The following is an 18,095-nucleotide window of genomic DNA, read 5'->3' as shown; positions in this document are numbered from 1 at the left end:
AGGGGTTTTTCATGTCTTTTCATAAGTAGACACACTAAAGTGCAGGTGTTTTTCCTTTGATATAATGACAGGAAGATTGCATAAGAAATGTTGTGGAGTTTTTTTCCTGAAATGAGAAAACAGAGGAAGTCTATTAAAATACTGTGGTGGCATATAAAAGAGGATAGAAAGGCTCTAGTTGTGTTCTACTCACCCTTAGAATTCTTCAGTTATTTTTAATTTATACAACTAAACTAATTATAATGGTGCAAAGACAGAATTTGCCTATACTATCTATCCTTTCAGCATAGAAAATAATTTTGCTTGTGCTCCTAAGCTGCTTTTCTTACCCTTTCTGTAAGCTCTAGACATAAATGTTTGCTGTGTGATGTCCAACATCTGAAGTGTTCTTTTCTGTGGAAAAGAATACCATCATCCTAAATTACAACTAATCAGTACAGAATCCAGCATGTATTAATGTATTCTTGTATTCAAAGAAAAATTAAATATTTTTATTCAACTTTTGAATTGTATTTTTGATTTTGCTTAGATTTTATTAAGAATATATATATTTGCCATTTCAAGGCTTAAAAAAAGTGTTATAATGTCTGTGTCTTACCTAGTGAGCCTGTAAACCTGTAGGATTTCTAAGAAACTTTAGAGCTTAGGTTTAATCGTGGCTTCCTCTGGGAAGCCAAAGTTGTACTTTGACCATAATATCTTGCAGGAGGTGATTCTTAGGGGAATATATTTTCATTTGAACACACCTATAAACAGTAGTGATAGGGAAGTGTTTAAGTGAGTAACAAAATTCAAAGGTTTTGGTTTCTTGTTCAGTCAGGCATTTACTTCTGAAAAAAAAGCAACAGAGAGCATCACTGACAATGTGAGAACAGAGTCCACAAAAATTTAATTAAATCTTATGTGTCTTAGTTTAAACTTGGCTATAAGCCAAGCTTGGGAGATTTCTGTTCTTTGCTGCTTTTTCTTTGAGTAAGTTACTGTTGTAGCGTGAAACATGTGCTATATAATTAAGATTCTCATCATAATGGGGCATTGCTTCAAAATGCAATGTCAGCCTTTATGGACTCTCTTGGTTTTGGCTCAAGAACTTTGTTTTAAGAGCTTTTTCTTTTTGGAAGTAGTTTTTCTTGCTGAATTTATGAGTTCATTAATTAGATTTTTTTTTAGTTCATTTTTGTTAGTTAAAATACCTTTTGCCTCAGCAAAGTCTGTGTATTTTAATTAGGCCAGGTGGTAGCAAGGATGGTCATTTCCTTGTAATAAAAGGGGTCTTAATTTGGAACTTAATGAAGAGAGCTTGACTGTTGACCCCTAGTCTTCACATATACGACACACGGTCTGAAGCATCTCTGAGCCATCCTGTTGGTTGCCTGTAGTCCTCAGGAACTGCTGTTAGCTGAAACCAGGAATGGGTGGTTGGTTTTGGTGGGAATGTAGCAAATCCAGTGTTGATTTTAGGCTGGATATGATGCAGAGGGTCACTCCATGTACCTCCTTCATCTTTACGCCTCCTGTCAGTAGCTCTGTGCTTCTGCCTGTTGTTCCTGTGCCTGAGGACTCCTGTGTCCCTGGCCAGCATGGGCTGCCCAGGTTCTGCTGTGCAAGCACCCAGTAGTTTATGCCTTAAGCTGGAGCAGTGTCCATGACAATGAAGAGTAGCCTTGCAGATTCACTGTGGCCATCTGTACTGTGCCCCGGTTTAAAAGAGGTGTTATGTTACTACATTTGCTGGTTCCTTTTTTTCTCTACTGTTCCCTCTATTCCTGCAAAGGAAGGGCAATTTAGTTGAAAATATCATTTTGACTGTGTGTTTAGTCTGGATGTCTGGGATGACTCTTTTTGGAAGAACTTGACAAGTAAATTTTTCTGGAAAACAAATGTATTTTTGTCCATTAGCAGCATTGATGGCTGTTTTCTACTTACTTTTCACCAGGCAAAATGGTATGTTGCCATGGTTTCCCAATACCTTTTTCCTTGGAGCTTCTTGGCTTTAGCTTATGGAAGCAGACAGACTGACATGACCAGATAAAATGTAGTCTTTGCCAGCTACCTCCATCAACATATGTGTGATCTTTCTGCCAGGCAAATGGGTAGTTTTTCACGAGATGGTCTCTTATATAGGAGCCTTGTATTCTTATCTGACTACACACCTACTCTGTTGGCTGTAGTTCTGTCATATTGGTTATTTAATACTGAAAAAAATTACTTCACTCACCTGTGGTAGTGGTCTAATGTGTAAGAGTTGTTCGTTCAGTTGGAGTGTGCGAATCAGTCTTCCCATCCCCCTGCCTCCTTGTGCATATCATGATGATCTGCATGAAAAAATGCAGGGGTAATGAAAATTATTAAATCTTTAGCTATCTGTTTGGGTTACTTGCTGTCTTAGACAGACTTTTAACAATTGGAGAATTAAGAAATCTTTTGGGAAAGACTAACTTTAGTTCCATTTTCACTTTTGGAAGGGAAAAAGATCTGGGTTTTTTTTCTGGATTAGAGCTGATGATCATACTCAGAGAGTGGTATTAGTACTGTCCTCACTCCTAGTTGGAAGAAAAGATGCCAGTTGCATCCATCCACCTGCATGACATTCAACTACAGGGATTGTCCCGGACAGTCCTGTACTCATCATAAAAGGCTCAGTTTTCAGTAGTGCTCCAGCACAACAAAGTGTGTGCATTGTTTGAGATCAGGACAGTGAGTGGGGGGACAGGCAGTGTGCTGTTCTGGGAATATGACAGGAATCAGTCCTGTAAGGGAGGCAGTTACTGGAGTTAATTCACTTTTGTTTATAAAGTACTAGATTGGGATCTGAACGAATAATTGCTGGACAGCTGTGACATAATTGTTTACCCAGCTTCACTGTGGGGCCAGGAGCTTTGTCTCAATCTGTGCTGATGTTTTACTGCTTAGGAAGCCAAACTGACTGGGTTTTATGTGGTAGGGTTCTGTGATGGTGTAGATGTACCACCATTCCTGTTGCTAACTCTGAGAGGTGGAATTTGGCTCTTTTTAACTTGTCTGGGAGGTAGAGTTGACAAAAATCTTGTTGCTCTTGTCCTGGACTTTGTGAAGAGTAGGGAATAGAATGCTTTACTTTTGTTGCTTCTCTCTGTTTTGTCTTGCCTTAAAGGGGGATGCTTTCTGCTTTGGAGGCCAGACTGAAACATTTTGCACTCTACCCCCTGCCATACTCTTCCCTTTTCTCCTCAATGCCTTATGGAGCCTGGGTGCAGCACCCAACTAATTCCTTTGCTACATACTCCTCATTCCAAGGGCAGGTCTGGAGGTCCATGGTGAACCCTGTTTCAGTATTGCAGATGAGGAGGAATTCCATGTTATCCCCAAAAGAAGCTAATTCAACTGTTGGGATTTAGCAATCTCAGTCTCTTTCAAGTGTTTATATCTGAAGTTGAGCTTTTGAGATAACCTACTGTTGCCAAAACAGAACATTTGAAATCAGCAATCTCTGAAATTCACATAGGTATCTAACAAATCCTGTACTGAGATAAGCAGAGCTGAACCTTCAAATACTGTAATCTGACAGTTAATTCAGAGGAGTTGACAAGCCTCAATCTTTTTTTATGTTTGACTTTTATAACATAGTTTAAATATCTTTTGGGGGAGTGTCTTGGTTTGGATAAGACAGGTGCCTGCTAAAGAAGGCAGGAGCTTCCCCTGAAATGGAGAATGCAAACCCTCCCCACCCCTCCAAATTGCTATGAATTTTAAATTAAGGGGCTCTCAGGCAAAAAAAATACGGGAGCAGGAAATAACAGTTCTTTAATAGGGAAGGGGGGAAAAACCATAAAATGATAAAATAAAAACAATGCAGTACACTAAAATGACAGAGTCAGAACTCAACCTGACACCCTGTTGGTCAGGGTGCTGGCAGCAGTCCAGTTGGAAAAGTGGCTGCAGTCCTCCTGAGGTGTCAGGTGTGGTTCTGTTGGAGCAGGGGGTCCTGTAGAAAAAGGGTGATTCTTCCTCCGCAGATCCGTGGAAGAAGAAGCAGCTGCTGTTCCTCTGGTGAATCCAGTGGAGAAGCTGTGCTGGTGTGTCAGAATCTCCTGATTATATCTGGATAGCAATGCTCGGCTCCTCCCTCTGGGCGGAGCATCTCACAATGGGATGTTACAGTTCTTATCAGCCATGCAGTGACATTCAATAGCCTCTTATCACGGGATGCCCCCTGCTGAGGGAGGAGTGATTGTGATCTCGCAGGGAGAGAGATAAGGGGAAATTGCCCACTTAACACCTAGACAACTGCCATACAGATGGTAATAGAATACATCCTGCCTTGCAATCCAGAACAGGGAGAAAGGATTTTTTTTTACTCCTTGGGCATTGGGTTCTCAGCTGAAGGTTTCAGGATTGCTTTAATTAACACAGGAGATATGGATTTGGCTGGTGAATCACTTGGTAGATGAGGAATTGGCTCAAAGAGTTCCAGTCAATAGCTTGATGTTCATGTAGAGGCCAGCAATGAACCATGTCCTTCAGAGATCTGGGACCAGTATTTTTTTTTAATCTTTGGTTGGAGATGTGGAATCTTTGTGGAGATGCACCTTCAGAATGTTTGCAGGTGACACCAGGCTAAATGATGCAGTTGATACTCAAAGCTCAGTAGAGAGAAGGGATCCAAAAGGACTGTGACAGCGTAGAGAGGTGGACCCTTGCAAACTTCATGATAAGGCCAATGCCAATCATCAATACACAGTGTCCTGTGTATGGGTTGTGGAAATCCTAAATGTGGATATAGGCTGGGCAATGAGTGGATTGAGAGGACCTGGATGTGCTGGTGGCTGAAACACTGACTATGACCTGGCAATGTGTGCTTGCAGCCTATAAAGCCAGCCAGATCTTAGGCTGCATCCAAAGCAGCGTGAGCAGCAGATCGAGGGATGCAATTCTGCCCCTCTGCTCTGGTGATACCTCACCTGGAGTGCTGCATCCAGCTCTGAGTTTCCAGCATGAGACAAACATGGTGTTGCTTGAACAGATCCAGAGGAGGGCCATGGAGATTATCAGGGGCTGGAGGCCTTCCCTATAAAGACAGGTTGACAGGTTTGGGGTTGATTAGCCTGGAGAAAAGAAGGCTCTAGGGAGACCTTGCAGCAGCCTTCCAGTAGTTAAACGGGGCCTACAGAAAAGATGGGGAGGGACTCTGTATCAGGGAGTGTAGTGATAGCATGAGGGGCAACGGCTTTAAACAGAGAGGATAGACTTAGTTTAGATCATAGAATGAAATTTTCACTTTGAGGGTGGCAAGGCACTGGAACCGTTTGCCCAGAGAAGTTGTGGATGCCCCATCGCAGGAAGTGTTCAAGGCTAGGTTGGATGGGGAGGCTCTGAGAAATATGATCTGAAGGTGCCTCTGCCCATGGCAGTGGAGTTTGAGCTAGATGATCTTGAAGGTTCTTTCCAACTCAGCCATTCTGTGATTCAGTGATATTTCTGTGTTTAACAAAGGCAATGCTAATTTCAAAAGGAATATACAATTAATGATGTCTCTAGGGAATTGCATTTTTATCAATACTTGATTATGGCAAGAATGCAGTATGATTTTTATTAATGGGGAAAGTATATTTGTCTTTTTCGTGTTGCTATTACATTGTGGGAAGAGCCCTACTTATGTTTCTCTTTTTACATGAGTATTGGACTCCGTACAACTGTGTACACCTGGTTAAATGTTGTGCTAAACTTTTTTGTACTCTAAGGAAAGGATTCTTGGTGTTAAACATCTTTCTCTTCCTTTGTCTTGATGTCCTGATTTTTGTTTTCTGAGAGTCAGTAAACTTTTTTTAAGAATAAGGTTTTTTTAAGAATTTTTTTTAAATAACTTCTATGTTAGTATTTAAAACATCGCTTTTGTATGACTAGGGGCTACTATTTCCCCTTTCCCCCCACCCCCCCATATTTAAGCTATTTTAGTAGAGGTAATATTTTTTAGAAACATAGAGATAAAATGTGTTACACACCGCTTTTTATATGTTATGTGTATGGCATATACTACACAACAGACTTTATATTTGTGGAAATCAATATTAATATTATCTAAGTTTTATCATACAATTAATCCTTAAGCAATGGGAGGACCAGGAGTCCTGTAAGACAATGTTTATTGCATGTTTTTTAGCATGTGTTATGTCTTTCTGTTGCCTAACTTACCTTTTTTTTTTTTTCCTGTTTAGTTACTATATCTCAAGGTGGTACAATTCAGACTGTGACAAATTCAGGAGCTCCTCAGCCAGGCGCTACCATTGTGCAATATGCAGCACAGTCATCTGATGGCACACAACAGTTTTTTGTTCCTGGAAGCCAAGTTGTTGTTCAAGGTATATTTGAATAGTCTACTTTGTTTTCATTTTTTCATATCAAACAATTTTTCTTTAAAGTTTTCTTATTTTATGTTGACATTATTGCACTATTAAGTAAAATACAGCAAGATGAAAGAGTCTTAGGAAGGGATTCAGGTTCTCTGCTTAGTAAGGCAGCTACTGTGTTTGGTTGAAAAGAATGAAGTAGCAGTATAACATCACTTTCTGCTTTTGAATGTCTTGTCCAGATTTTGAGACATGTTTAATTGGATTAAAGGTACTCTTACAGATTCAAGTGAGATGCTGAAAGTGCACATCATTTAATATATGAAACTAATTTGGTTTTTTCAGCAGTTAATGTTAATAAAACACAAATTTTGAAGATTTTGGGATATATTTAGGGCCGAATTTCCTTTCTTGCAGTTACTAGAGAGCAGATCCTTTAATGAAAGGTCCTTTAATGAAGCTAGTTTTCTCACAGAGGAACACTTTGAAGGTCCTATAAAGTGCACACATAACATGATGAAAACCTTTGAAAATGGGAGATAGATTTCTCTAGGGAGACACTAAATTAAAAGCTATGGAGGATATACAGAATTTAAAAAAAATATTTTCTTGACAGAGAGAAGTAGGGGGTGGGGTCTTTATAAATACTTTCTTAACCCAAAACAGCTATCTGAAATAAGCCATGAGAAGAGCTAGGAAGGATTTAGATATGTATTCATGGAGTGGATGAGGGTCCTCAAATAAATGTTGAAATACATTGTTGTCCCAAGACTTTCCAGAAGCATTTTCAAATACTATAAGACTATAAGATGAAAACACCTTAGTCAAATGTTAAGTTCTTATTGCTCAGAGAGTATTGTCACAACTTCCCTAAATGTTATTATGAATACATTCTTAACAAAGCCTTAAGACCCAAATTTGTACCAATTTCCCACTCTAGTACTGCATGTTTTTCTGAGTATGTGTCTAATATGTTTTCTGTGTGTGTGCCTACACATCCCTTAAATCAGAGGCTGCCTCCATCTCTCCATCTCTCTGACTGTAGTATTTTATAGGTACTGATTTGATTCTTCAGAGCTTTGGTGTCAGGGGCAGAAAAATAACTCCTCAGCTGATTACTAAAACTTGCCAAGTCTGTGAAGAAGCACACCATTTGAGGATTTTGTCTGGCAGTGTTTCAGTCCTTGGGAATTCCATTTGACTGATTTTCCTTTACAGACTCTCCATTACAGAGCTGTTCTCTGACAGAGCTACTCAGTCTCAGCAATGGGCTCCACGAGTGGAATTGCCCTTTAAGTGTTTTGCCTGTGATGGAAACTTTCAAAATGGATTCAGAGACAGTAACCAAATACCTTCTACATCATGTTTCTGGAAGCATCTAGATACTTTTAAAACTAAATTGATTTGTTCTCTGTCCATGCTCAGAGAAGTTTATTTCCTGGAATTCTCTGTTCCTTTGGTTCAAAGTCCAGTGCTTTAGTGAGCCTCATAGCTGTTAACATAGACAAAAAATGTGACATAGCATATAGGGAGAAGTACAAAGCAAAGAGTAAATGAGCATGAACTTGGAGATGATGAGAAGATAAAAGGCTTCAACTTATTCTACATACTACTGATATTAGAAAATCTTTAGAAAAAACAAAACATCTACAGTAAAAAAGATGTATAAAAACAATGTGAAAATGTTTACAGTAATACAATTGTATGAAGGCAGCAAACCTGAGTTATGATGGAGTGAGACAATGGTCAGCAATAAGTTGAATATAGAAGTGTCTGAAATGTCCTTATTACAGCTCATCTTGCCTATGCTAGAAAGTCTGTTGGAATACAGGTTAAAAACATTTGTCATTTGTCTACACTTTGTAGTTGACTGTTCACCTAATATTGTGATAACATAGATTATAATAGAAAAATTATTCTGCTTAGTAATCCTACTATTGCATATGTATTTTTATAATGATTTTGGGTAGGCAGCATATAATTTATTTTCTTTATCATAGAAGAAGAAAAGAATATAACAAATACCTGGAAACAGAAAAGATCTGTTTCAGATTCTGTTTCAGAATCTTTCAGATAGCATATGTGTTGGTTTTTTTTCTAAAGTATTTGTTAATGAATCTCATGTAATAATGGATAAGATCACATAAACCCTGTGTTTGGTATTTTCTGATAATCTGTGGTGTGGAAAAATACTAGGATAAAAGTGCCAAATATATTGATCCAATTGAGTGACATTGTATTTGCTTCAAGTTTACATTTGTAGGCAAAATAAGAGGCAGTTCTAGTGTCTGAGCAGTTTCCTAACACATTAAGGGTTAAGGATTTTTTTGCTAGCTGAAGAAGGAAGTGTTTTGATTATTAGTGAAAGTGAGTATAGAAAAGTTATATAAAAATCATTCTGTTGGAATCTATGTGTATTTTCGTTACATTGTTAGTGATATTTGAAATCTGTGGCTTTAACTTCTTGTGCTTTAGTTATGAACTTCTGTACTTACGATCTTGAAGTGCTCCTGTAATCACAGAACACTCCTGTAAACACAGGATGTAAAACACAGAACATCAATGCAAACATTGATGCTTCCACTGCTGCCATCCAGCACAGTTTCACAGTTGATAAATTACCAGTCTGAATTAGTTTAGTACAAAGACCTTAGAAGTTTGCTTTGCCCTACATACAAACCAGTGCTTGGATTCTTGGTCTGAAACTATTTTATTTGCATTGTTGTAAACAAGGAGTAACTCTCTTAGAGCTGAGTTGTTTTTTTTTAATTTATATTTTAAAACAGAGTCAAGCAGATCTCTTGGACATATTTTGAAAAAGGAGGGAAGGGGGAAGAGGTAGCCTTTACCCAGAGTTACTGTTCTGCTTGTTACAGCATCTGAAACCACTGGCTTTAGGTTGGCTTACTTTGTTGGGGTGTTCCTTAATAATTTCTGAATCTTTGAACTGAAATTAAATGAGTGGGTTGTGGGTTTTCCTGCAAAGCAAGGAGCTCTAGCCTTTCATTTACCTATTTGTTACAGCTTATTAAGCTTTCCTGTCTTGCATGTCTGTCCAACAGAGTTCTCTGCCGTTTAGTGGAACTGTTCCAATGAAAACAAATGCACGTCTGTTTTAAATTTCCTTATTTTCTATGCAATCATGACCTTATCATTTGGATTCATTCATGAATGCTAGAGCCACGTTTTCATTTCTGTCAGTCAGTGCTGTGAATTTTCAGGTCTTTCTTAACAGCCTGCTTTGTGGTGAGTGCTTTTTGTAGCTTTATGAATAATTCAGGGGAAGAGAACAAAGCTAGGATTATAGCAATATGGAAGAGGGAAAAAAAAAAACCAGGTTTACTGGAAAAGGAATTCTTTGGGCTGCAGTTTCAGTGAGCTGTTCCAGTGATGGAGCATGTTAATGACAGCGGTAAGCAAGTGAGGTCATTGTGATGTCAGTGCTCTTGCTTGTAATCCTGCACATGCTTGGTAGTTTGGAACAGTTCATGCTGAGCTCTGGTAGAGGAGCAGCAGAATCGTGTGTGCAGAAGTTGATCATGGCTGTAACAGGAGATGAAACAGGTAAAAATTTTGTTAGCCTTTGACATGGTATTTTTGTATGTCTATGCAGTGTTTAGTTAATATTTGTGGCATTTTCTTTTGAACCTGTTGCTGTAATTCTTTCATCTTTCTAAAGTCATGCAAATAGCTGCTAATTCTGTCTACTTTGTGTAGGATTCCAGGGCAATTTTAACAGTTTTGTCTGGGGGAGAAAAATGAAAAATCACTGTTAATGCATGAGTTCTTGCACAAATTGATTCAGTAACTGTTCTTTATTATTTGATGCAGGATTTTGCTGAAAACAATCCACCACTCTACTTTTGTTTTTTTGTTTATTTTGGTGGCAGTCATATATGTTGCTGTGTTTATAATTCCTTTTTGTTTTTTTAAAAATGACAACTGCCTTTTTTATTGAGCAATAGACGCTACAAATTTGATAGCCATGGACTTCAACCTAGCTTTGTAGAAATTGTTTCGGCAGTGTAAATCGACCCTATGCTCTCAGTATTAAAAAAACGCTGAATGGAAACAAATTTGAGGGCAATAATTGCAGTATTGTAATGCCTGTTTGTTTTCTCCTCCACTGTTAAAATGGTCTTTTCCTCAGCTAATTGAGTTCAAAAGGCTGACGTCATTAGATTTCCTGGAATCGTGTTGCAGTAGGGAACTGGAAAAGTTAAACTCCAAACAAGATACACATTGACGTCAGCTCCAAGTCATGCTGCGATTTAGTCAGTTCCTTTCTGCCTCGTCAATTGCCTCCGGCAGCTCGGTAACATTAACTGCTTCCCTGCCGGCTCCTACGTGCTGCTGCTCACTGCTGGCGCACCTTGTTTCATTAATCCAAAGATAAATATCTTCTCCAGGTCGATGTATTTAATGCTCAAAGGGATAATGAGTCATGCCTTGTGTAGCCAGTTTAGTGGTGAAGTTAAAAACCCCTTGATAATCAAGTCCCACCGTTATGACTCACAGAGGGGGGGGGAATAGGCATCCAAATACATCGGGCATTTTTTCTCCTGGATAGTCACTGAAAGAATTGAGTGCAGGGATGCTTTCTAGTGTTCAGCAAGTTACTTTTTCCAAGAGGTGGTTGGTTTGTTTTTTTTTTTTTTGATGCATGCTTGGTTTTTTTCACTAGTTGTCTTTTGGTTTTCTTAATTTTCTTTTTTGTAAGTCTCAACTAAAAGCTTCAGGTTTTCAGTGACTTTTTACTCCCTTGCATTTTAAAGGGAAAAAAAAAAATTACCCAGGGCAATGTGATAGGGAAATGCACCAACTCCAGAGTTGTTACTTCGTTAACACTCTCAGTTCTCTTTCTAATACCTTAGGAATTACATTAAACCTTGGTGAAGTGTTGTTAGAAACGGCCACAGAAGTTTGGCAGTCTGGATGAAGTGTGTGGGACATTTGTCTCAGATGAAATGGAAGGTATTTTTCAATGTAATATAGATTCATAATTAGGCTTAAAGTAACTCTGAAAAAAATTAAATTTATCCCACTATGTTTAGAGCCTATTTCATCTTTCCAAAGGTCTTTTTCTGGGGAAGTCAGTTACATTGTAATTTCTTGATCTAATACACAAAACATTTTTCAATCTTCAAAATATATTTTTGCAATGATATATCATAAAACATATCTTATTGCACAGCTAAAAGATACTTTGTCAATGCTATGCTATGCTTTTTTTCTTGTTTCTAAACAGTGGTGTCTGGATTGGCAAGGTCAGTACCAACAGAATAGTTTATCTGTTTTCTTGTGCTGGCAGGTTTCTAAGTGAGACAACTGTCAGGCAGAGACTGCCACTCCTGGGACCTGCTCAGACTAGAAGACTTATCAGTGGTGTTTGCTGATCCCAGCTGAGATAGGGACTTGCTTTTGTTAAGTCTTGCTGGAGGTACATGATCACACTGAGTGCTCTGCACAAAAGCTGCAGTAAGTCCCGTTTGCTGCTGTCTGAGCTTAAGTCAGACACAGACAACAAATTAGTTGGTCTTGCCAGGCTGAGGTGATCTGGGTTGTGGAGCTTTCTCCCATGACTTCATCTACAAAATGGTTTGCTTGGATTTCTAATTCATTGTAGCTAGGGCAAATTAAAGTAACATCTCTTTAATACCTAGTGATGAGATAGAAAAAGGTAGTTCTTACCATAGAGTCTGTAAGATGTATGTTATGTGGCCAGCATAAAGGTGAGCATGAAGAGTTGCTAAAATTCCATTTTTGTAGTTAGTGAGCTGAGGTACTATTCCATTGACGTGACTGGGACTGCTAAGAAAAGTGGAGGATTTAAAGGGTTAAGCAATTCCCTTGTAGATGTACAAGATGACCAAGCCCTGTGCTCAGGGCAGCTGCCTGTCTTTGCTCACAGGGCCCTTCTGAGCTGATTTCCCCCTCCCTCTCTCCCACATCCCTAGGGGATTATCCAGGTCAGTTCACTGGTCCAGTTCATCTTGTAATTCCACAAACACTTTTACCCACAGGACTGAGGAGGGGGGGAGGTGCATGGGGTTTAAGCTGATAATGATTTCAGGACATGGCTGTGGAATTGTACTCTAAAACCAACTTGATTCTATTTTTTTGTTTGTTTGTTTTGAACTAGTGAAGCACTTGCTTTAATATAGTAAGAATAATAGTATATTTTTATTAGATTTCATTTTTTCCCCCTGTAGTTAACTGATGTTTCTTAACTGCTCAATCTATCAGCCTCCCGAAGATGTTTTTGTCTGCCTTTTAGTTTTCCTAGTTGACCTGGTGTCAGCTGGGATAGAGTTAATTTTCTTCCTGTTAGCTGGTACAGTGCTGTTTTTTGGTTTTAGGATGAGAGAGATGTTGATAGCTCACTCATGGTTTGGTTGTTGCTCAGCAGTAGTTGCACAAGGACTTTCCAGCCTCTCATACTCTGCCAGTGAGTAGGCTGGGGGTGCACTCAAAGCTGTGAAGGATCACAACCAGAGCAGCTGACCCCAGATAGCCAGAGGGATATTCCATACCCTAAGGCATCATGCTCAGCATATAAACTGGAGGGAAAGCTGACCTGGGGCCTGCTGCTCAGCAACAGGCTGGTCATCAGTTGGTGAGTGGTAAACAGTTGCTTTTAATTTGCATTAATTATTTTTCTTGGGTCTATTTATCTTTCTTTTTGTTATTTTCCTTTTCATTACATTTATTATTTTATTTCCATCAAACTGTTCCCATCTCAACCTGTGAGTTTCCTCTACCTCATTCAGCTGGGGAGCTGTGTGGGTGGAGTGAGCAAGTGACTCCACTAAGTGTGGTGCTTAGTTGGGGGGTTACACTGTGAGACATGTTTTTCCATTATTTGAATAATGCTTTAAAGAATTAAAGTATAGTCTAAGTGTAACAAGCCTCTGAAAGAAACATCAGCTGTATACAGTTGCTTTAATGACAAAATTTGAATTTTTGTTCTATCATAATATAAAATATTTATGGAAAGAAATAGGTAAATACTTGCTTAGAATGTAAAGAGGAATATATTTTTTGGTTGGTTTTGTTTTCTGTCAGACAAGAGACAAGTACTTAGGACTTCCCCAGTGTTTTTAAGTTGAGGTACATCATGTAGGGACAAGTACATCTGAAACAAAGAAATGACGTGAGACTGTAGGAAAGGTGTTGGTTTCAAGTCACGTCAGATCAGCATTTGGCTTGGGTAGGGCACAAAACTGCTAAGCCCAGGAGCTGAATCTGAACTTTTGCCCTCTGATTTACTGTGCAGCTACACTCCTTCCTGTGCAACTGCCACTGCCTCCTGTCGTTTGCTAATGCTGCAGCATCCTATGTGTGGTCGTCTTGCCCAGGGAACAAATGCCTGTACATCCTGAGCACTTGTCTGTTCCTTTTCATTGTAGCAACAGCAGCTCTCACTTGTTATCTAAGGGTTGCCAAACTGTTGTTGTAAGAGGAGGAGAGGCTGTAAAGCTGGTACTATTGCTATCACAAGGAAGAAGGAGAAATTTGTCTTCTGAAGTAAATTGAGTCCTGTACAGGGAGAACAGGGTAGCATATAAACCTCAGTGGCTGCAACAGCAGGACCTTCTTTTTGTGGGATTGTGCAAACAGGAAGTAAGTGTCACTGCTTGAACTGTTTCTCAAACTGCTTTCTCCATGTTGTCTGAAGAGGGCCATGTGGAAGCTTTCAGTCCATCTGGCTGCTGGGGCCACATGTTAGAGCAATTCAGACACTTGACAGTATGGAAATAAATGCTATTAAGATAAAAAATATGGTTGTGTCATTACAGACCTGTGAATAAATTTATGTATCTGGGATCCCGGATAAATAATTTTCAGAAATCCGTTATTTTCAGATATATTTTTTTTTTGCCATATATTTTAAAATATGTTTCTTTTATACAGCTGCCACTGGTGACATGCCAGCTTACCAGATTCGAACTCCCACTACTACCTTACCTCAGGGAGTGGTTATGGCAGCCTCACCTGGGACTTTGCACAGCCCTCAGCAAATGGCAGAAGAGGCCACACGCAAGAGAGAGCTGAGACTTTTGAAAAATAGGTAAGACTATATAATAATCCACAGTCAGTATTGCAAACTATTCCCCCCCCCTCCACAAACATTAAAGCAAAGTTTTATTCTTAAGGTCATGAGCACTGCCTGTAATTGATGAAGGGAAGGCAGGAAATTCTTTGTCAGTCATCCCGTGTCCTTCTGGCATTAGAGTACTGGTTGTTAACTCCAGAAGACTAGAGTTGACCTTGTAGCCATGAATTTTTATTTTGAAAATATTAGGTGGTTCAGAAATCAATATCAGATAATTTTTGTGATGATCCAGAGTTACACTTTTTGTTGAATTTTACTTCCTGTCCTCTCCCACTACTGACAGTAAAATGACCAGTAGGACCTTTTTCATTTAAAGCGTCCCCGCAAAGAATTGTTTAGGAAAATAGCGGAGGATCTCATTAGCAGCTGTCCATTAATGAAGCTGTGAAGAGGACTTATTCAAAGATGGAATGATAATTATAGACTTTGCCAAATACTTGGCTGCTGGGATGAGATACTTTGCAGTGCCCCTGTCATTTTGTGAGGCACATTGTGTCAAGTTGCTGTATATTTTTTAATTAGTTGTCATGGACTTGACTGAATGTTGTAAATGTCAGTCTTTCTCTGTGCAGTCTTCTTGCTATTCCTTGGGAAGTCTGTCTTTTGAAAATGTGTAGCCACCTCTGTGATTGGCAGATTAGTAGTAGAAATAGTCTGCTCTGCAGATCTCTAATACACTGCTTAGCCACTTGTCTTGTAATTGAATTAATGGTATTGCTTTGCTCTCATGCCTGTCCTTTATTTTAAATTACTTACAAGGATCACTGCATTGTTGTGCCTCCTTTTTGTTTCTTCTCCCTTGAGTTTTAAAACTAGTGCCTGTGCTATTGCTCATAACTTGCTGGAATGTTAGCCTCTCACAATTTGGTAGTTTATCATGTTCCAAGGTAGTAAAGGAGGACTCCCAGTACTTCTAATATTTCTTCTGGAATTGAATGCTTGTTTAGTCACATGCTTCTGAACACACTAGCCAAAGCATTTAGCTCAAATATTAGAGACTTCTGAGCAGAACTACAAAAATGGCTTCAGGCTATCATTTGCCAGCAACAAAAACTACAGACTCATGTGGCTGAAATGTGCTCAGGCAGCCAGTTCTGAAATGCTAATAAATTGTATTTGTTTGGACTTAAATTGCATTGTACATTGTTACAACATGCTGTAAGTTTTTATCTTGATGTAAGCTTGGCATCTAGTTTTTATCTGAAGAGAGTATTGTTATGTTTGTGTTTTTCTGAAAGTATATTCTCTGGGTTTGGTTTTAAGATTTTGATGGCAGAAGACAATGCTCCCGATAAACACACAAAGTAGAATGTGACTGGAAGAAGAAATGCTGCTTTCCATCCTAATGTTTAGTACAACTCAAGTCAATACATCATCAATTACTCTCTGTTTTTCTCAATTCTTCTGTGTATTGGTTCCATCTTTGTATTTGGTGATGCTGGATGCGTTTCAAGTTCTAGATGTTTTGGATTATATTTTAACTATGTTACTGCTTTTGGCTGTTATCCGATGTTCTGTTTGTGCAATCCAGCAGTTGGTGGTGGTGGTTGTTGTTATTGTGGAACCACAGGGATTGCAGGTAATTGCATTTATCCAGTCTTTGCCATATTGTGGCTGTTCCTGTAGTCATTTGCCTTGTATTGGTTCCAGGGAAGCTGCCAGAGAATGTCGCAGAAAGAAGAAAGAATATGTCAAATGTCTTGAAAATCGTGTGGCTGTGCTTGAAAACCAAAACAAGACTCTCATTGAGGAACTCAAGGCCCTCAAAGATCTTTATTGTCATAAAGCAGAATAACTGTCTTTCATTTGGACCTCCTTTATTATGAACTTTAATCAAGGCATGAGAGGAAGCAATTCTACAGATTGCCATATGAACTTGAGAAAGAGACACTTGAGGCCCTTGTGGAACCCAGTTTTGCTTAGTGTTTTCAGACTGATTTGGGAGATATTCCAAAATTTGGAATTCTGTCATAGTCTCCATACTCTGCTGAGCTTTCTAATGGCATGCAAATGGCTTTTTTGTTTGCACTTTTTACTTCTGCTTTTTGCAGGGAAGCTGCTAAAGAATGTCGACGTCGGAAGAAAGAATACATAAAATGTCTGGAGAGTCGTGTTGCAGTGCTAGAAGTTCAGAACAAGAAACTTATACAGGAGCTTGAAACCCTAAAAGACATTTGCTCTTCCAAAACAGATTAGTAAAAATATTTATTATACTGTGAACTAAGATATGTCCAGTTGCTTTGTAAGACAATACATAGCCAACATGACTTATGGCTTTCTCTTTGTGTCATTTATAATATATTCCAACTCCTAACATTCCTGAATGCTTTCCTGCTTTTTGTCAATTCATAGCTCTAATTTCAGGTTTTTCATGCATCATCCTTCTGTCTCCCAAGGAGCCAAATGTTAAAAGATAGAAAAAAGTAAAAGAGTGCATAATTTCTAAGAGCTGTTTCTTTGCCATATATTTACAAATTACTTTTTACATGTTACTGAGTGTCCTGCACATTCAAAATATTTTGCAATTGTTTTAGATGAATCATAAAGATAATGCATCCAGTAATACAAGAAAATCAAACAACCCAAGGTATCTCAGGAAAGAGTTTATAAAAGAATGTTATGATTATATGTATGTACTAGCATACTAGTCTACAGATGATTTTATGGCATATTTTTATATTAGTTGCTTTGTGGAAAAAAGTATTGTATTGCTGTCACTGAGTGCCATGGTTAAAGATAGTTTTTAATAGAACCATGTTGTTTAACCTGTGTAGTGTCTGATTTCCTTTAAAAACCTTGTTGAGATGCTTTAAAATCCATGAATATCTGAAAGAAGACAAAGAGAAAAAGCACACCAAAGCTCATGACATGATGCTAAATATATTGTAAATACCTGTAAGATGCTCTCTGTTATATGGCTGCTATTTACTTAAATTTTCTGTAATCTGCAGAATATTTGACTCACTGGAGGTCTGTATATCAAAATTTAAATGTTCATCCTGAATACTTCACGTTTTAGATCCTGTACACCTGTAGATAGTTGCCTGTAGTGAAGATTGATGGTGCAGTTCTTTTCACAATTTCAGCAAACTACTGAATAGTGGTCAAGGTGTCCTAAGGAGGGAAGCTTTCCAATAAGTAACTATTTGCTGATTCACTGAGTTCTGGAGTAGCCTACAGATGAGAGCTGAAGATCTTTAAAATAAACCCGTGTTTAAACCAGATTACAGCTCTCGTAAATGCAGTATGTGCCAACTTTCCATTGTGCTTTGAAAAAACCAGTGTATATGCAAAGTTGCTTCTGGGTACTTTTAATTCAGGAGTGATCTAATTGTTTGGGCACTGCAGTCTATGAGAAGAGTTTTTGGGAGCTTTGCTGGAACTAATGGCCTTACTGATGTGGTAGGAAGAGAGACCTGTTTCCGACTTAATTGGCATTACTGAGGGTGTGTGTGTGAGAGAGTGTGAGTGTATGGAAGGGGAGGAGGGATGGAATCATACTGAAGTCATCGAGACTTCCTAATTTCATTTAAACTCAATTTGCATTTAACCCTCTTCACTCTGACCCTGTTGGGGTGGGTTGGTTTATGAGTATGATTTTTTTTCTTCTTTCCTAAATTACTTGAAATACACAGGATAATTTTCTTGAATAT

At 38.6% G+C, this 18,095-nt stretch overlaps 1 protein-coding gene across 11 annotated transcripts in view; it reads left to right on the top strand.

Moving 5' to 3' along the window:
* The window catches only part of CREM (cAMP responsive element modulator), a 36,553-nt gene extending 18,887 nt beyond the window's left edge, over positions 1-17,666 (top strand). For 5 of the 11 annotated variants that reach the window (XM_059840168.1, XM_059840213.1, XM_059840175.1 and 2 more), the window contains 3 exons: positions 6,195-6,338; positions 14,241-14,397; positions 16,093-16,709. In XM_059840168.1, the coding sequence (XP_059696151.1) occupies positions 6,195-6,338; positions 14,241-14,397; positions 16,093-16,237 (446 nt within the window). In that variant the 3' untranslated portion in view covers positions 16,238-16,709. Of the gene's footprint in view, positions 1-6,194; positions 6,339-9,432; positions 9,573-9,672; positions 9,891-14,240; positions 14,398-15,705 lie in introns of those variants that run through there. The other 6 variants (XM_059840159.1, XM_059840204.1, XM_059840184.1 and 3 more) reach the window with 5 other exon arrangements.
* The last annotated feature ends 429 nt before the right edge of the window (positions 17,667-18,095 follow it).

The sequence above is a fragment of the Haemorhous mexicanus genome, chromosome 1 (genome assembly GCF_027477595.1).
Source record: "Haemorhous mexicanus isolate bHaeMex1 chromosome 1, bHaeMex1.pri, whole genome shotgun sequence".
NCBI lineage: Eukaryota > Metazoa > Chordata > Aves > Passeriformes > Fringillidae > Haemorhous > Haemorhous mexicanus.
Note: the sequence above shows the minus strand (reverse complement) of the source record. Positions and strands in the feature narration are given on the sequence as shown.